The sequence below is a fragment of the Bidens hawaiensis genome, unplaced genomic scaffold, assembly GCF_021521415.1.
Source record: "Bidens hawaiensis isolate Kalapana, Puna unplaced genomic scaffold, B.hawaiensis_p1.1 tig00042586_1, whole genome shotgun sequence".
Classification (NCBI taxonomy): domain Eukaryota; kingdom Viridiplantae; phylum Streptophyta; class Magnoliopsida; order Asterales; family Asteraceae; genus Bidens; species Bidens hawaiensis.
In genome coordinates this window covers 99719-120966 of record NW_027497555.1, presented here as the reverse complement: position 1 = coordinate 120966, position 21248 = coordinate 99719, and the positions used below count along the sequence as shown (strand labels likewise).

The following is a 21248-nucleotide window of genomic DNA, read 5'->3' as shown; positions in this document are numbered from 1 at the left end:
GTATATAGCTTTTCTATATAGCCCATTGACTAACTCATACTCACAACCAAAGACCAAAAGAACAAAACCATTTCATTTAGCCATCAAATCCTGCTGGTTTTGAGCTTGTGGGTTCAAGCCACACAGTAGGCGATTCTTTTTGCTTGGCTTTTTTCTTATCGTTCCGGGCATCGCCCTTTTTAGTTTGAACCATGTGTATAATCTCATATATATTTATAAATAATACTTTTTGTGTAAACGTTCTTAGTAATAACGTAAAGACTATGGACAATATTATATGATTGCAAAGGACTATAAGTATCTTTTAACTTAAGTGGTACTAACTACTAACCATGTATATTTGAAACCTACCACTATTTATTTTAAGCCAAGGGATTCTAACAACTTCTTTAAAATGTACAATATTCAGTAATTTAGCTGAAAATCACTTTTATTTCAAAATTTTGTTCATGTTCTAAAAACCTTTACCCACACAATATCCAAAAGGACAAAACAATTTCATTTGGCCATCAAGTCTAGTTGGTTACGATTTTATTATTTCTTTATAATTGTTTCTCTCTCTCTCTCAATTCATTTTTTGTTCGATCTCAACAAGGTTTGTGTGTGTTTTCTCGTTATGGATAAACCTTTGTGTTTATGCTCTGGTCACATCTATACATGTATATGTTTTAAAATAACCAAAGGTTTGTCATGTTTTTAAGTAGTTTATAATTCTATAATCACAAGTGAGAATATATATACATAGAAGACAGGTACTATCATACAAATCAGTATCCATCCTAACTCGAACGCACTTAAAATCGTGAAAAGCAATCATGACCAGTGTAACATATTCATCATAATTTTAGTGTCAATCCTTAATGTTGAATATTATAGTTTATAAACACTAAACATACAAGCCCGTCGTCTAGCTCAGTTGGTAGAGCGCAAGGCTCTTAACCTTGTGGTCGTGGGTTCGAGCCCCATGGTGGGCGATTTTTCTTACTTTTTTTCTTTTTTTGGGGCTAAAAAGCTAGAACCTTAAATATAATTTAGTTGACTCAATGGACAATTCTTCCTAGTTTTGTAATCACAAATTTTATACTTAATACTAGTAAGTTTATGAAGATTCGTATTTCATAATAATAAAAAGCAAAGACTATGCATATTATATATTTATATAGGCGACTATAAATGTTTTTAATCCTTGAATTTCTCTCAAGTTCCATCATGCATATGATCACAAATGTTATAAATAACATCTTTTTCATTGTCAAAACTATCGGGGTCAATAAAGTACTTAACTTGTATTAAAGTTTGTTAAAAATACTAAAAGTAGTTAAATGAACTAAATAACATTTTTTGTTTCCAAAGGACTATAAATGTCTGTAATTTAGAAAGGAAAGGACAGAGACTGGACAGCATTACTCTGTTAATTAAAAGGGTTAAAAACAACACACTTTTACACCTTTTCATATAAAGAACAGAGAGTGAAAGTGAAACCAGAATTTAACAATGCACTCGGTTTAAAAATTCTAACCAACGGACAACAATGCACTCGTTTAAAACAAAACAAGTAATAATCTCATAAACCATTCAAAATAAATAAAACATAATACATGATATTCTACATACGACAAAGTAACAAACGCCTCCAAAAGACATCCATACATAAATAGATTCATAACTAACATACTTCCTTAAACAAACGACCAATTATCAAACATTAAGGCAAGACAGTGAGCATTCTCTTCTTCATTCACTACTTTCCATGCCACCGCACGCTCATAAGAAACCGGTCGCCCCATGCTGGAACAACACACTCCCCCTTGAAGACACACGAAACCCTGCCACAAAAAAATGCAAAATAAATTATATTATTGTTGTAAAAGTAGTTTTTGTAAACCACAAATCATCATTAGAAAATATTAATAATCTAACTTATAAATGGTTGTTAGGGTTTATATGGTTCAAATTTAAATTGTAACAGAAAAAAAAAAAGCTAGAATGGTGGCGGGTCAATGTGTATTTAATGTATACAACTAAAGATTACTATACATAATTCTTAAAATAAATAAATAACAAATATGAGTGTAAATATAATTACACAGACAGATAATTATTGAAAACGAGTTCAGATTAATACAAAAAAATTGATAAAATATTAAATGTTTAACAAACCTGTTGCATTATCTGTGCAAATTGTGTGAAAAGACCTTTTCGCCCATGTTCATCGAGAACTTTCTCCAAACTTATGTCTTGTAGGGCGACCAATGTTGTCTTGAGCATATCTAACCCAGCTTGGTTTGCAAAAGTGAACACAGGCATTGCCTGCATGAGCATTATTCTTATGAGCACAAACGGGTCGGGATTCATTTTATAAATAAATTGTATAAAACCGACCTTAAGAGAGCAGCACATGATTGCGTCTGAATGGTTCCAAAGTAATTTCAGAACGTTTTCATTTCTTCCACTCCCGGATTTAAGCAAGTCCACACCCAAGTACAAACTAACACAATATTATAAATGGATGAAACTCGACATCAACACATTATAAAACAATTTGAAACTTCTACATTTTTTTGCAAAATGCTCAACTCGAGCCGAGTTCAAACGGGCTGGAGCCAAAATCTGAGTTCATTTAATAAACGAGCCTGGGCTTGACTAGCCTAGCCTAGTTGTGACAATCCTCGATTTCGGGTTAAATTGTATTTATTTTGTATTTGTTTTTATGTTGTAAACCGACCCGATTTATATCCCGAACATTTCAAATATATAAAATATTGGATTTTATGTTACTAAAACATTCCCGCTTGTCTAATTTGAAAAACCCCTTTTACGGATTCAAAAACGGACTTAAAACGCTCAAGATACATCAAAAACGAACTTCCGGACGCGAACCGACGTGCTGACCAGCAGCAGATCAGCAGCAGACCAGCAGCCCATTTTTTTATTTTTTATTTTTTTGTTGTTTTGTGACTTGTCTTGACCCCTCTTGCATGCAAACCTTGATATCACACCCCATGCTTGACCCTTTCAACCCACTCTATATATACACCCCTATCCCCTTCATTAATCCTTGCTCATTCATCTCTTTCTCTTCCAATTCTCAAGCATTCAAAGGTGTTCTTCATATTTTTTTTGGCAGTTTGACTTTCCAAAGTCAAACTGACCATAGTCTTACATTATAATCAACTTGTTAACACTTATTTATACTTGAAGATTGTTATACAACATATATATAATAGCAACCTTTGTACCTTCGGTGGGCATTTCTCCGGTCTCGGTCGGTTAAGTGTCCGGCCCATAAGACAAAGCTACATGGAGGACTCGTAGTAGTCCTTGATTATATATATTTTCCGCATCTAACTATCAAACTAGTTATACTTGTTTAACTTCTGCTCATCTTAGTTTTATTTTACATTTTGAGTTCCATGGTTATGGGTTTGTAGAGACTAGCCTCGGTTATTCCGTAAATAGCTCCAAACCGGAAGCCAAACTCTTGTTTACTAGTTTGTTTAAATAGTTGTATAAACATGTTTTATGTAAGATTTGAGTTTCTAAAATCATTTTAATTAGTTCCATGGTTATGGGTTTGTAGAATCTAACCTCGGTCTTATCCCGAAACAAGATCCGAACCGAAAACCGAACTTTCGTTTAAAGACTTTGTTGTTGACTTTTTGTATGTAAAACTTTGGTATTATTATTTATAAATTATTTTACAAGTTCTATGATGTTTGGATATGTGGTAACCATTCTTGGCCTTATCCCAAGATAAAAAAAAACCGAACCAAACCGAACTAAACCAAGTTTACTCGCTTAAGACACACAAGTGTGTTTTTAACCATTAAAGCTTATATATTTCTTTAAAAATACTTTATAAACTGATTTTAATTATTTTCACAAAGTACTCGGAATGTTGAATCCAACTTGATCTTATAACAAAGTTTGGACCGACTAAACCGAACACTCGATTAACGGACGTTGTTAGTTCTAAAACAATAGAACTACATACTTGGTTAAGTCTCTTTAAGATTTATTGAGTTATCTCATACATTTATTATTTTGGGAAAGTTGACTTTGGGTTTGGTCAAGTCACCAAGACCCGAACCGACCACCCGAACACTCGTTAAAACCCGTTTTAGTATCTATATTATAAAGGGACTTGTTTTCTTGCATTTTTACCCACCTTATTACTTAACATAGGTTGAGTAAAATTAAGGGCTAGATACTTTAACCCGGTTTCGAGCAAACTTACATTTTTAAAGGACTATTATTATAATTTCTTAAATATTTACATTTTAAACCTTAAACTTTAAATTGTTTATATTTCTTATCATTTATTTTCATTTAAAGACTTCCAAGACAACTTTTCTAATACAAGACTTCTTCTTCTTTAGGCTTTGTTCGTTAAACTCATCGTTCTGGTTAATCTCCAAATCATCAAATCTTTCAAGTTTATTACTTAAATGTGAGTACTTTCATCCCCCGTTTTCACTCTTTTATATTTTGGGGGTGACATTGCAAACTTATTCAAATCCAAATGATTTATACTTGAGTCTTAAACCACAAACTTTATTGTATACTTCACTTAAATAAATGCTCGATTTGGTGATTATATGCTTATATGCTTAAGTGCTAATGTGTTTACCGCTTTTGGATGGTTGATTCATAAATCCAAGTATATCTGGCATCCCCTTATAGAAAGGTGTCGTTAATGTATTCTTATTAACGATTTCATACAAAATCCGAGTATATTTGGCATCCCCTTATAGAAAGGTGTCGTTAATGTATTCTTATTAACGATTTCATTTATCTAAATTGTTGCTATTATTTATTGTTTTGTATACAAGTTGTGGAATTTCATATTATATATCTATTGTTCAAAAACTATGAAATTGTTCACCAACCTTTGTGTTGACAAAATCTATTTATGCAATGTTACAGGTTTGACTTTAGGTTGACTCGAGGACTTGAAGAAAAAAAAACGTTATCGAGACTATTAGGATATTAGCAAAACGAACAATATATTATTTACTATGATTTGAATTCGGTTATTGTATGAACAAGTTATGTGACTCTTTGTGTTTTTATGAATTTAAATGAGTTGATTAAATATCGTCACTTAATAGTGTCGTGTGCGATGAACAATCGGTTGCGCCCCGACGTTTCCGTCATGGTCGGGGTGTGACACTAGTCAAGCCTATTATTTGCACAATAATTTTTATTTAGTATACTAAATATATAGTTACACAATAAATATTATATATATAAAATAACTAACTGAATAATGCATATTATGCACATAAATAAAATAGTTAGATAACTATAATTAATAAGTAATTAACGAGCTGAGCTCAAGCTTGAAAAACTATGATAATACTAACTAAAAAATTGTATATTATGCTACATATATAAGTTATAACTTAAAATATATAAAATAAAATATATGCATGAGATAAAATAGTTAAATAATTAATAAGTAATAAACAAGCCGAGTTCAACCTTGAAAAACTATGATAAAACTAACAAAATAATGTATATATTATTATACACATATATAGGCTATAAATAAAATATATATATGTATATAAATAAAGTAGTTAAATAATTAATAAGTAATAAACGAGCCGAGCTTGAGCTCTGTTAAGTTAAACGGGTTGAGCTCGGGCTCGCTTCATTGCGTTTACACCCGTAATGTTTTTCTATTAGATTTTTGTCAGCAATTAACACTTCTGAATGCGTTGCATATTTTTTTTTGTCGACATAGGTAAAACAGTAAACCGTTTAATATTTTTACCTATAACTGTGAGAAATCCATCGAGCTAAAATATGTGCTTCAGGGGTGCCTAACGGTGCCTGAAGGGCACCATTAGAGTTCATGTTAGAAGATAGAGCCGATGCAACCTTCTGCACGGAAGCTATAACAGTTCGAACATATTGGCGGGCTAAAGCGGCTACGGCTTCTTGCATGTGGCTCTCACATGCAAATTCAAATGCAATTGTCAACAAGGATCTTGCACTCCCGCTACCAACATTATAATTACTTGAAGTTCTTGTGCGGGACCCACCAATGTCAAGAGCAGATGCAAGATCGAGGGTGCGGTTGGGACTCAAACCACCCTGCACATTAAAAAAAATAAAATGCCATTTAATTTTAAAAAAATAAAATGCCACCAAAAAGAGTAGTTTGGGTAGAAAACGGGTCGAACGGGTTGTGAGTCGTCAATAGTGTATATTTAAAGCATAGAATTCCTTAAATCGTTTTCTAAAAACAGATTATTATTGTAATGGTATGTTTTTGTTAGTATATTAAACACTTAAACTATTTATGAAAAGAAAAGTGAGCGAGTTTGTGGGTCAACCCGACCGACCCATCACCCATTAGTGCATAGACGTACTAAATTAGCATATTTAAAAATAATACTTGTAATAATCATATTCAACACATTAATTAGTTACAAAAATGGATAAAAGATTTTTGTCTTTCTTCCGACCTGTTTTGGCCCGCCCAAAAAATTACCTATCTTGACACGATACCCAACCCATCTACGTTAACACCTAGGGGTGTCTATTATTCGGTTACAAACCGATTAAACCAAAAACGAGCCGAACCGTAACCAAAAAAACAGAACCAAATTCTTATTCAGTTATCCGGTCCGGGTATAACCGTAACCAAATAACGAATTCGGTTATCTGGGTAGGTTAGCGGTTCCTTTAATACTATTTACCAGTTTTGTATGTTTATTATGGTTTTAAGCCCTTGGTTTAGGATATGTTAAAAAATATGTTTGAATTTGCTGTTGTCCAGAATATAAACAAAAACCAAAATCGAGGCAAAAATTTGGTTGAAATCGATTAATTCGGTTTTTTAATTGATACCATAACCGGATCCTATTTCAGTTCGGTTCGGATATACAACTTTCTTATTCGGTTCGGTTAATCAACTTTCTTATCAGGTTCATTTCGGTTTTCGGTTACGACTGAATAAAAAACAAAAAACGAATAAACCAAAAACCGAATAGATGAACACCCCTACACCAGTCGCAATACATGGAAACATAAAAACCATGTTATCTAAAAAAGTAAATCTCTTTTTATTTACGCAATCATATTTAGCAAGTGTTATATAATTATAAAAAAGATAAGACACAAAGTGTTTGTGACGAACAGCCCAACTCGTTTCAACCCATCTTATTAATTACCCAATTTGGCCCGTTACCCAACCTGTTTCGACCAACCCACCCATGTTGCTACCTTCATCGGGTCAAGAGGAATGATACGAAAACCAGAAGGCAAAAGAGGTGCATCGTCAGCAAACGAAGCATCAATTGGAGCAAATATGAGCTCGGCACACATTCCAACAGCATTCTCATCCATTCCATTGCATAGCTATTGCAATTTAATAATTAAGAAAAAGACGTTAAATTGAATCGTTTGTTGTGTATAACTAGAATATAAAATAAACCAAGAATTAAAGCATACTTGTAAGAGAAACATCTCTCCCGGTACTAACGCGTCTTCGGGACAATGCGCGACACCCTCCATCTTTATTACCTCCAACAACTAAACAACACAAAGTGAGATATAAATCAAACAAACATAAAAAAAATATTAAAAAAAACATTAGATTGTCCACTTTATGATTATGTTAAAGTATAATTTATATGTTTTAAAATGTAAAGAATGTGTAGATGCATATTAAAACTCTTAATTTGATAATTAAAACAACAAACAGTTTTAATAGGGGTGTTAAACATGTTGTGTTAACGAGTTGGCAAGTCCAACCCAAGCCCGAAAATTGTGTCAGACATGTGAACCCAAACATGGCACACATATTCGTGGGCTGACATGAGCATGACTCGTTTAAATGTACAATTTTACAACACATATGAAACACATTATATTAAATCATATGCTGTCAATTTCTTTTTTAGTTTTAAATTTTGCATAAAATATCCAAACAGTTTAATTTGTTACATAAATGCATTTTCAAAAATTAAAATAAAAAATAAATGGGTTAAACTGGTCAACTCACGAAATCACCTAGTCAACACAAACACGGCCCGTTTAGCTAAACGGGTTCATGGATGTTCAACCCGAACCTGTTTGTACCAAACCCAAACCGGAAATTGACATGTATATATGCTAATAACAAAGATGAGTCTAAACTCTAAGCTGAAAATAGTTAAATACGGAGAGATCTAAACTTGCCTCTTCATGCTCAATTGTGTGGGCCAGGGGAAGAATCACTTGACCTCCAAAATTACCGATTTGCCCTCCCGGTAAGCTACAGGGACCAAGTTTAATAGCAGCAGCCGAATACGCATCAATATTGTAATCTGCCCATTCTGAACGGTGTTCCCTCAGAAATCGAAGTAGGTGAGCCGGAGGAACATCCTGGAAGATCATATAAATTTTGTAATTATATTATATTTAACACGCGAGAAAAATGTAGCATTAAGCAAAATAACAACAAAATATTGAGGCAAAACAAGCATATGAGTGACTTAATTAATTCAAATAAATAGGATGTTATTGATATAAAATAGTTTCTTTAATCATGTTTGACACACTAATAATTTACAAAAATAAAAAAAGAAAAAAAAAGAAAAAGGAAGTTTCAACTTTTAGACAGTGTTTCAGGTTGACCCAACCGACTCGTTTTGACCTGTAAAAATATTATTTGGCGGTTTTGACCCGAACCCACTTTGACTCTTTACACAACCCATCCATTTTTGTTACCTCTAGTGCTACCTAGACAAAAGACTATTTTGGCCCGTAACAAAAAAACCCGTTTTGACCTGTAACAAAAAGAAAAATGACACGTTTTTACCCATAGCAAAAAGAAAAATGCCTCGGTTTGACCTGAACCCAAGCTAACTCGTTACACAACCCGTCCTTTTTGTCACCTTTAGCGCTACCTAGACAAAAATAGACTTTTTCAAACCATAAAAAAAACGATTTCTTTTGACTCGTAACAAAAAGAGAGAATCGTTTTGACTCGAACCCATTTTATTGTTACACAGCCCGTCCATTTTATCACCTCTAGTGCTATTACACAAAAAAGTTAAAAACACACAAAAAGAAAGACTTGTTTGCCCCGTGACAAAAAAAAATGACTCGTTTAGACCCGTAAAGAAATAACTTGCTTTGACCCAAACCCTTTTTGACTTGTTGCCAACCCGCCAATTTTTTCAGTGTTTCGACCCCCTACCAAAATATTACTCATTTTTAGACCAAGTCCATTCTGTCACCTCTAGTATCTAACCTGTAAAAGCATTGATGCTTTCACACACAAAATGACATGAACAGCCGATGAGTAACCGTTGGCAGTTGGTAGAACCGATCCCATAAGTTTTTCGGGTAAAGAGTTCACAAGAACAGTCACATCATCAACCCCATCACTAGCCATTAATGACCATCCCTCATCAGCAAACCCGTTCAGAGCCTCATTAAAACCCCTGCTCAGCCTCTGACTAAGTGCCCTTAATTCTGTGGGCCTTCGGCCCCAATTATTAGGGGCGCCCGATTGTAAAACTTCAAGAGCAATTTGTCTCAGCTGGCGCAACGCCTATCAATGTATTAGATCTCGATTAATAACTAATAATTAATAACCGTTCTTATATCAAATGTTATAAAGTATGTTAAATGTGTCAAATACCATAATTGTCGTTTTTTGAGCAAGCACAGTTGATGATTCGTATAAGGGGCGCAAGACTTCGGGCACACTATATGCCTATATATCAAAACAAGTAAAAATATAAAGAAATGAATAAACAGTAGACGTGACAAAATGGGTAACGGGCCATTGATTCAAATAAAGCACTTTTAAGAGTACCGGTCGATTTGGCTCGACACTAACACTTTCAAACGGAATGACTCATTGAACCCGTTTTGCTATGACCCGTTTGAAAGTTTGAGATAAAATGAAACTCATATCGACCTCTTTTATAAATAACTGAACTTGAATTATCACATCTAGTAAATAGTTTTAAGTGGCAAAATAAGTCATTTCACGTTTTTGTCCATTCTATTCTTCCGTACGTATTTAATACATTAAATATTATCACAATAAATAAATTTAAAAATGATCTAATATTAGATCATCGTAAACACTTGTATATACTTTAGCTCATTTTCAAAGTGTTACACCCATTTGACCCGTTTCCTTTTCAGCTATCATATATTTATACCGGTTTGACCCACTATCAAATAAGATCGCGGCTCACTCAAAAAAGCTCGTTTGTAAACGATCCAAGGCTGAGCCAAGGTAAGCTCAACTCGTTGGCTCGCTTGTTAGGCACATTTAGCTGGCTTGTAGGCTCACTCGTCAGTTCGTTTAAATTAAAGCCCAATTTTAATATGCATAAATTTTAACCAAAACTAACATATATAAGTCATAAATTTTGTAGTTTATTAATTATGCGTTATGTGTAAATTAAAAACAATATTTTTTTCCCTTTTATATATTTCAATTTTCAATATGTGTATAAATATGAAATTAATTTCTTTTTAAAATAAAAAAATCTGGCTCTACGAGCCGGCTCGAGTTTTTTAAGAGCTGAGCTTGAGCTCAACATTTCAGCTCGTTAACATAAGCGAGCCGAGCCAGGCCCAATCCTGACCTGGCTTGGCTTGTTTACAGCCTAGCCCAACTGAACCCATATAATAAATTAATAATACAATTTACCTCTAAATCCATATGATCCACAATATAAATAACTGAACCCCCACCTTCACATGGTTTAATTAAGTACCCACTAGGCAGCATTTCGGCCCGCACAAAGTTTGCAACCGGCGGTATGCACGGACCATTTTGGATATTTGGTAGTGATCTTTCACAAAGCTAGCCACATAACAAGAAAATAAATGCTCATAATACACACGCACACACACATATATGGAAAAGAAAAACAAAATAGGAAATCATAAATCAAAAATAATAAGCGTACCACTAAACTGCCATCTTGAGTAACAGTTGTATAGCGTAACAACAAAAAGTCACGAGCCGCGGCCAAAGTTGTCGGAGCATAAAGCTACAAAAACAATTATAAGAATATAAAATTATAAAGTAAATGAGATCATGTGAAGGCAAAAGTGGTATACAATAGCTTTTTTTTCCTTTTTAGTTAAAAAAAACTAATTATATTATGTGTTAATTACGATTTAGGAAAAAAATAGTATGAGACTAAGCTAAATTTTTTAATAAAAACTATTTAGGATCTCAATGCATGTGTTAAAACAGGTTTTGAGCGGAAGTCAACTTGTTTGACTTGGTCAACTCATTGGTCACGTGTTTCTTTTAGCTTAATTATTAATTTGGCCCGTTCAACCTATTGGTCACTTTTCACTTTTAGATAAATTATTGAATTGGCACGTTTTAGCTAACAACAAAAACCACTAAGAAAAGTTACTACCTGCATGTATAGGATCTCAATGGTTCCACCTGTTCCAGTAGGTAGCACATTGAGAACATTAACAACTCGACAATCACGAAACCAAGAGGGGCGATCCTTGATGATTTCAGCAACCTGAGACACGAAAGTCAAAGTCAAAATCTTTGTCTTTATAACTATTGAATGATAACCTAGAAAATGACGTTACTAACCCTTGTAGGCTCGAGAGAAACCAAACCGCATGCTCGTGCTGCCACGCCATTGCAACCATGAGCAACAGAAATGATTCCAATGGAATCCGGACCAGGCTGCAAGTCAACATAGACAACAGAAAAGTAAAAATTACACGTGTGCAAAAAACTTTTGAAGTCCTTGAATATGAAGTTATAAACCCAATTCTTCCAGTTTAAACTGATTAACTGAAAACCGAAAAGATTGCCACATCATCAATGTGCACGCGCATACATTACGCCATGCTGGATTTCGTCATCATTTCCATTAATGTTACAAAAAACAGGATCACGAGGAAAATCTAAACAATTTTGCAACTTGTTGGGCATAAAGAAACAACCATGTCTAAGATATTTCATACTTTTTGCATGATTTTTATATTCCAAGATTTTTCAAACATACAAAAAATGACAACTTTTCCTATAGCATATCTAGTGTGTTTTCATCTTGCATCACACAAACACATGTTTTATACGTAAAGCTCGTTGGTTATATTTTATCTCTTAACGGGTTCCGGATATAAAACAAGAGCCAACAAAAAAACCCGTCAAAGGGTATTTCTATAGCATAAAACCCATAAATATCTTTTTATCCAAAAACTAAATTATTTAAACATTTTGGACAGAGAGCTTGACGCCAGTCAAACCGTTTCAAACTAACAAAAAAAACTCATTTTGACCCCAAACCCGTCTTGACCCGTTACACAAACCGCCAATCATGTTACATTTAATTACAAGTTGGTTAAAAGAAAATTGAAATAAGCAACTAATGTTGTAGGGTTACCTTCATTCCGGGCATTTGGACCCACTCAATAGCGGTTCCGGTTGCCTTCGGAAGAAACTCTGCTAAAGTTTCTTCTGCAATGGACAAAAGTCTGCAAAACAATAAAATTAAATAAATAAAAATAATAAAATTAATTATATGTTGATAAACGATAATTAGAGCAAGAACTAATCTTTGACTAACCCTGCAGGACTAGCATCCTGTGGTGGGCGCTGAGGTGTCAATCGGCGTTGACCATTTGTCACAGCCGACTCACAACTAGTGTCATTAGTAGCAAGTGCATTCTGCAATATAAAGACCCGACACATTATACACAAATAAGGTTACATTATTCATTAAAGGGGTGTTTGGATGTGTATTTAGAAGATGATGATCATGATATTGTCATTTAAAGAATGGTATAGATGACTGTACTTGCATCTTATTAATAATCAATTTTTCTTACTTCAAGTTAATAAATGTGCATTTTGAAAGTGATCATTTGATCATGAATAATCAAAATCAGTTTATTAGATGTAATAAACATAGTGTTTGGTTGTGCTTTTATTTAACACGGCATAAAACTTAACGATCTAGGATTTGGTTGTAAACGGGTCGGGCCACGTAACATGTTTAATAAACGGGTTGTTTATCATTTGGATATAAAATTGTGCGTTAGAAGATTAGAAGTACAACATGTTTTACCTAACAAACCCGTTTACAACCCACCAATCTGAACCCAACTCGAATTGCCACCTTTAAAGCTAATTATTTTAGGGCTAATTAAATGGATTATGGAAACTTCAGATAATCACTTTCCCAATACACATCCAAACACCCCTATACCACATTTATAAAAATACTGACATTTGGGCGACCGAAGCACACAAGGTGTTGTGAGACTTGTTTTTGCAATCTTTCGTTTTCTTCTATTAATAGCTTGTTCATAGCTGCCAGCTTTCGGTTCACACTATGCATACGTGAAGATTCTTTCCTTTGTTTTTCTCTGCATCTAAAAATAGAAAAAGAAAACACCAAAAAAAGCATAATCAGACATCAGTTACAGATCAAAATAAACATATCATTCTAACTTCACTTTAAAAAAAACAATATTTTTCAAATTAGTTTATTAAAGAAAAATGTTAAAAGACAATCTTTTTCGATCAAAGAACCAAAAGTTGGATAAAAACAAAGCCCACAACACATATCACAAGTTATCACATTAAAATCACTCCAAGAAACAAAAATAATAGAACTTTTTTTTATGCATATCTTTGATTCTAACAAGGAACCACAATCAAAATCCACAAAATATGCCACAAATCACAACAAACATTTCATAAAACCAGAAAAGACAATTTTTTTTAGTCATTTGATTTTTGATCATGAAACAATGAAAACAGACTAATTTTGATCCAACAAGCCAACAAGGAATCATAATCAAAACCCACAACACATATGATATCACAAATCATCAAGAAACAAAAACTAAACTTTGATTTGTCTGGGCTCAATGTTCAACCGCATAGGGCATTCGTGACAAAAATACAATCTTTTTGTTATCATCAAAGAAAACTAATATCACATTAAGTCACTCGAAGAACAGCGGCTGCGGGTCATGGGTTCAAACCCTGTGGAGTGCAAAAATTTATTCGTTAAAAAAAAACCACTCCAAGAAACAAACATAATAAAGCTTTTTTATCATTTCATTGCATGTCTTTGTTTCTAACAAGCAACCACAACCAAAATCACAACAAACATTTTACAAACACAATTTTTTTTTTTTAGTCATTTCGATCACACGACAATGAAAAGAACCAAATTTCTAAACCACAATCAAAACCCACAAACCCCTAAACTTTTATAAACTTTTAATGCTTACCTTCGATTCTGAAACCAAACTTTGATCTGTTTGGGCTCAATATTGGACAGAATTGGGCATTCTCGAACCAGCTGCTGACGACGAAGAGAACTCGGATTCGGGCATTCATGGTACACCTTTTCAAGTGCTTCAATCTGCTCAGGTGTGTACCGAACATACTTCCCATTATCCATCATCACCCCCTTATCATCCTTAGGCATTGCCATTGTTATTATTATGGTTATTACTACTAACAGCAAAAGAACCAAAACCCCTTTTCAAAAACCAATAAAATCACAAACTTTGCAATAAAAATCCAATCTTTTTAATAAAAATTGAATCTTTTTTGGAAAAAAAAAAAAGAAAGTGCTCTTTTTATTAAAGAAGAAGAATAACAGACCTTTGGATTGAGATGATTTGAAAGCCAAGAAGGGTTTAAAAGGTGGGTGCTAACCTGTGATACATCATCATGTTGAATCTGAGTATGGAGTTGGATTTATTAGAAGAAAGAAAAGGGGAATTTGAGGAAGATCCTGGTGCTAAAAAGAGTAAAGGGATGGGTTAAAGTGGTCTCAATTTATGGAAAGACTCTTTGGATTTGTTCGGTTGTTTACCTCATTTTACTTGCTTGCTTTCCATCCATGTCAAAACAGTTAAATCAATATATATATATATATATATATATATATAGAGAAAGGTTATAATAAAAAGTAAGTTTTTCCTAAAAAGTGTAAGAAGAGTTATGAAACTTTAGATTCAATAGATCAAGTAAGGGTAGAATGGTAATCATTAAATTGTTCTTATTATGGAATGTAAATAACAAAAAGAATATTATCCCTATTTTTTTGCTCATCAAATGGTCATCATCATGGTCAGTTACCATCTCTTATCAATATCTTTTTTAATTCTAAATCCATTTATTATCTTCTTCAATATATTCTTAATCAATAAAACCATAATATACTTAGTCCATGTAAACACAATAACATATTAATTATTCAATACTGAAGAGGTAGGTCTCAGCAGAGCCCAGTTGGACCCACAGACTCACCTTGAAAAGGGACGTCTGCGCAGTTCAACCCGCAAGACTCCTTAACGGACGTCTGCGCGGTTGAACCCGCAAGACTAAACTAAAGGAACGTCTGCGCAGAAACCAACTAGATCAGCAGGACCCACCACGCTCAGAGACGTGACGTCCTCACGTGCGGTACGCAAGCTGTCCCCGCAGGAAACGCCTACCAATGGTTCTCAGGTACTCCGCCTGTTCCCGCAGTTACGGATACCGGCCATCAGGGAAGGCCACCCGCGCAGCATGGCTACACGCACAAGGCTTAACTCTCATAATAATTCAGCAGTCACCTGAAGAAGGAATGAGCAAGCCGGGAACATTCTCGCACAAAGGCGGGAGGGGGAATACTCCCGCCCAAATGAGCCAGTCCGTACGATACTGAGGATCTTTTACTGTACCTGACGAGGTATGGGCAAAAGATCTGTCCAAATATACGACAGCTCATTGACAACAGTATGGCGAGCAGCATGCTCTTGTACTGTATGTCACTATTAGCCGCTACCTACTCACCAACTCCTGACATACCACGTGCCTAGCCTGTAGTTGGTGAAAAAGGAATAGTACACAGCAGGTCTGGTCACTATCAGCCGCTGCCTACTCACCAACTACCAGCATGGCACGTGCGTAGGCCACTGTTGGTTGAACAGGAATACTATTCAGCAGGCCACACCTCCTTGGAAACCTACATTCGGCTATAAATACCACAAATGGTATGATCATCTAATCTTAACATATCTTATCATAATATACCTGATATCTGCTCTAGCAATCTCTTAATATACATTTATATTTAAAGAGCAATCTAGTCTGATTCTCACGCCGGAGGGTGGTCACAAGGAGGAACCCCCCCCCCCCCTTCTCAGTGACAAGCTCACGGTCTGTTTTGCAGGTTATCAGAAGAACCATCTTTGCCGGGTCTAACCCCTCGTGGGAAACAGCTATCTAACCCCCAGGTTACCCGTAATCTGCCCGGGGTCCGGTTAGTGTTTCTTCATTGGCGCCATCCGTGGGAAACAGCTATCTAACCCCCAGACTACATATTGCGTAACAACGAGGCTTCGAACCAAGATCGCCCAGGAAAGCTGACTCCTGTCTGGGAAGGTCCGTACGTTATCAAACAAGTGCTGGGAAAGGGCGCATACCGGCTCGAAAGGCTCGATGGCACTCCCGTCCCAAGAACATGGAACGGAGCTCAATTACGCAAGTGTTACATGTAGATCAATTCCAAATTTGTAAAAGGCCCAGAGCCACTTTTAATGGAAATGATTCTCTTTAGAACATTGACGCTGATGATTTTATACTTGTAAACTTTCCACACGGATATGCCGGTCTTCACCGCATAATTACAAGGAAAGTCGTTGCGTGGGGAATGCGGCAAAACCCGCATAAACCCAAAAAACGGCAAACCTTCACGCAGGTCAGTTGAAGGGGAAAAGTTCAGTCATCCCACTAAATGAAAGTGCCGGTCTATCCGCATGAATCATGATAAAGGAAACTGAACACTAACCTATTGACAACCGCGCGTCGAACGGTTAAATTATTCAAAACAGAGAATCTCAACAAAAGGATGAGGAAAACCTACACGCAGGTCAGGTATAGGTAAAGTTTAGCCATCCTACTAAGTTCAAGTGACGGTCCTACCCGCACAATCACGAAAGGAAGCAAAACTTCACACCTATTATCTGTCACGTTCAAAGGTTAACTTATCCAAAACACTGGGAAAATTGCTAAAATAAACTAAAATATGCATGCGCAATTCATATAACGTTTATAACGCAAGTCTCAAAGATTCAAAAGTAAGCGGGAACATACCCCTTACCTTGGCAACCAAGTAACTATAAGACGGGTGCGGGTACAGTGTCAAGGCAAAACCCTTCACATACTTAGCACCCGCAGGGAATTGAAGCCAAAAATACCTCGGCAACCAAGTAACTATAAGACGGGTGCGGGTACAGTGTTAAGGCAAAACCCTTCACATACCTAGCACCTGCAGGGAATTGACGCCAGGAATACCTCGGCAACCAAGTAACTATAAGACGGGTGCGGGTACAGTGTTAAGGCAAAACCCTTCACATACCTAGCACCTGCAGGGAATTGACGCCAGGAATACCTTGGGAGTAAAGTAACTATAAGACGGTTGCGGGTACAGTGTCAAGGCGAAACCCTTCACATACCTAGCACTCCGCAGGGAAATGAAACCAAGAAGGATCTTCTGGGCCATGCTTGCGCAAACGGGAATAACATCCCCGCATAGCGGGAACGTCGAGAACTAGATTGTTTGAAACTTCAAGATGGAATTGGTGGTTTTAACATAATTGATCACTATGTTCAAAACTACCAAAACCTCATGGAGAATCTACACAAGAGGTACTCAACGCTCCTGACTTGCGAGGAGGTTACAGACTTACCCGCATCATACCCAAAGATCAAGCAGAACAGTGGGAAATTCTGCGTGACATTAGGACTTCCGTGGGAAGAATCCCCATGGAAAACCTTAAAACTAAACCCTTTTCAAAAACCCTTTGCTTAAGTCCAAAAGTTCACCTCACTTTATTAAACATTCATGAGAAGAACATTGGACTGGGGGGACTTGAAGAGGTAGGTCCCAGCAGAGCCCAGTTAGACCCACAGACTCACCTTGAAAAGGGACGTCTGCGCAGTTCAACCCGCAAGACTCCTTAACGGACGTCTGCGCGGTTGAACCCGCAAGACTAAACTAAAGGAACGTCTGCGCAGAAACCAACTGGATCAGCAGGACCCACCACGCTCAGAGACGTGACGTCCTCACGTGCGGTACGCAAGCTGTCCCCGCAGGAAATGCCTACCAATGGTTCTCAGGTACTCCGCCTGTTCCCGCAGTTACGGATACCGGCCATCAGGGAAGGCCACCCGCGCAGCATGGCTACACGCACAAGGCTTAACTCTCATAATAATTCAGCAGTCACCTGAAGAAGGAATGAGCAAGCCGGGAACATTCCCGCACAAAGGCGGGAGGGGGAATACTCCCGCCCAAATGAGCCAGTCCGTACGATACTGAGGATCTTTTACTGTACCTGACGAGGTATGGGCAAAAGATCTGTCCAAATATACGACAGCTCATTGACAACAGTATGGCGAGCAGCATGCTCTTGTACTGTATGTCACTATTAGCCGCTACCTACTCACCAACTCCTGACATACCACGTGCCTAGCCTGTAGTTGGTGAAAAAGGAATAGTACACAACAGGTCTGGTCACTATCAGCCGCTGCCTACTCACCAACTACCAGCATGGCACGTGCGTAGGCCACTGTTGGTTGAACAGGAATACTATTCAGCAGGCCACACCTCCTTGGAAACCTACCTTCGGCTATAAATACCACAAATGGTATGATCATCTAATCTTAACATATCTTATCATATTATACCTGATATCTGCTCTAGCAATCTCTTAATATACATTTATATTTAAAGAGCAATCTAGTCTGATTCTCACGCCGGAGGGTGGTCACAAGGAGGAACCCCCCCTTCTCAGTGACAAGCTCACGGTGTCTGTTTTGCAGGTTATCAAAAGAACCATCTTTGCCGGGTCTAACCCCTCGTGGGAAACAGCTATCTAACCCCCAGGTTACCCGTAATCTGCCCGGGGTCCGGTTAGTGTTTCTTCAAATACATATTTTGGTGGAAGGTGTTCGATATCAAACCAAAACTAATACAACACCCAAAGGATAAAAAACTATTTCCAGAGATATCCCGACTAAAAAAGCCAATAGATTTTACTTAATTTGAACGACAATACAAAACATATACATCCGAAGTGTAATTTAATTCGGTTTATTTATTTATCCATTTAATTTAATTTAGTTTAAACTGAACCAATTTCCAAAAGCTTCATTACATACTCCAAAAGCTTTATTAAAATTTGGCAGTGTTTTTCTTAGCCGAATTTTACCAACGGCGGAGGTGAATGGTGGTGATGATGGAGTGGAAGGCTTCGTCAATTCCTGAGAAATTCCGTTTTTCTTGGCCGGATTTTACCGACGGCGGAGGTGGATGGTGGTGACAGTGGAGTGGGGGTGTACGTCGGCGGAGGCGGTGGTGGTGATGGTGGTGGTGACGGTAGAGGTGAATGGTGGTGACGGTGGAGTGGGGAGTGTACGGCGGCGGCGGTGGTAACTGCTAAGGTGAATGAAACGTCGCCGGCTTAATATGCTTTAATATATATTTTTTGTAATTAGAGTTAATGCTAATTATGTTTAATTATTGGTGTGTTTTTGTTAAGTGTGTTTTTGTTCTTGGTGTTCTTAGTGTTCTTGGTGTTCTTGGTGTTGTGTTTTAAATATAGATTAATATTTGGTGTTGTGTTTTAAAACACACTGTAATATAGATTATGATGTGTTTTTGGTGTTGTAATTTAATTTTGTTTCCATATATAACATAATACACTGGACAAATATGCCCTTAGAGTGTTATAAAACAAGAATTAAAAAAAAACACACCGCCTAAAAAACACACTTTCCATCTAGACCATCAGATCATCAAATCTAACGCACCAGATTACTTCTTACACTTTTTAGACACACTTCACTTCTTATTATAACTCCACCCTATATATATATATATATAGCATATTATATATTAGGCTAAGTATAAAATGAAAACCCACTTGAGTTGTGAAAACTCTAGAAACTCATTCTCAACCACATGTTTTTAATTAATGTTTAAATCTTGTGGTCCATAATTAAAGCGAATAAAAAATGTAAATATAAATATAACTTTTTCTCTCTCCTGAAAACATATATAAAAATTAGTAAAAAATGTTAAAAAATAGCAAAACATTTTTTTTTATGTTTCATTGTTTTGTATTAAATGTTACAACATATATTACATGTAACAAAAAAAACCGATGTTACATAGGGTTTTCACAACTCAAGTGTGTTTTCATTTTATACTTTCTTATACACACACACACACACACACACACACACACACACACACACACATAATATATAAGGGTAAGGTTAAAATGAAAACTCATTTGAGTTGTGAAAACTCGCGAAAACCCTATGTAACATCGTTTTTTTTTTGTTGCACGGGTAATATATGTAAGGCCCCGATCTCGGAAACCCTACCTTGGCGTTGGATTTACTCATAAACACAGTTCTCAAATCATAGTTAATTAAAACTTTCGCGGAATAATTAAAAACTTCATGCATTACATTACAAAACATCGAATCTTATCTTAACATACAAATTATCCATTCATAGACATAACATAAAACAGTCATGACGTTTCTTCATAGATACCCGTCTCTTTAGCTCATGCCACGTGTCCCTCCTCAAGCCAGCTGCCTCAACCTATTTGTCTGCGTGCATACTAAAAGTCAGCTACGCTGAGTGAGTTTTAGTTAAGCAGGTACATACATTTCATTCTCATTCTTTACATTCTTACTTCCATACATTCCTACTTTTACTTACCTTCATTATTTTATACATACATAACCTTCCTACGTTTTTAAATAGCCTTTCGCTCTATAACCTTCGCATATATTATTAGGGTATGCAACCCTTCATTCTTCGCCTATATTATTAGGGTAGGCAACCCTTTATTCTTCGCCTATATTATTAGGGTAGGCAACTCTTTATTCTTCGCCTATATTATCAGGGTAGGCAACCCTTAATTATTCAGCTCTACATATCATACATACCATTCATGCACTACATATATCGTACATACCTTTCTTTCATTAGCTATATCTGTTCTCATATACCTCTTCACACATACGTTTAACTCTTTCTACACTAATTAAGTATATCTATAAACATTCATATGGCATACACTTACCACTTAAGGTAAGTGTATTAACTAATCACATTGAGTATGCACACAGCCCCAAAACATAACACTGGAATGGGACTAGAAACTCACCTAGAGTCGGTTTCTCTCGCCGTTAATGGTAACGCCCTTCT

The 21248-nt window shown here is 36.0% G+C and overlaps 1 protein-coding gene and 1 non-coding gene across 2 annotated transcripts; one reads left to right on the top strand and one right to left on the bottom strand.

Annotated features, from left to right (window-relative positions):
• The first annotated feature begins 898 nt into the window (after positions 1 to 898).
• TRNAK-CUU (transfer RNA lysine (anticodon CUU)) lies at positions 899 to 974 on the top strand. The gene has a single exon. It is a non-coding gene; the product is annotated as a tRNA-Lys (tRNA).
• Positions 975 to 1636: 662 nt separating this feature from the next.
• On the bottom strand, positions 1637 to 14465 carry LOC143593732 (homeobox-leucine zipper protein ATHB-15-like). The gene is made up of 17 exons (XM_077073271.1): positions 14254 to 14465; positions 13239 to 13383; positions 12576 to 12676; positions 12393 to 12483; positions 11591 to 11686; positions 11400 to 11513; positions 10935 to 11018; positions 10673 to 10828; positions 9644 to 9718; positions 9251 to 9553; positions 8194 to 8379; positions 7465 to 7545; positions 7237 to 7371; positions 5780 to 6102; positions 2383 to 2488; positions 2161 to 2310; positions 1637 to 1826 (listed from the first exon to the last, which is right to left on the bottom strand). Exons 1-17 carry the CDS (start codon positions 14457 to 14459, stop codon positions 1680 to 1682), a joined length of 2499 nt encoding a protein of 832 aa, XP_076929386.1. The 5' UTR covers positions 14460 to 14465; the 3' UTR covers positions 1637 to 1679.
• Positions 14466 to 21248: the final 6783 nt, after the last annotated feature.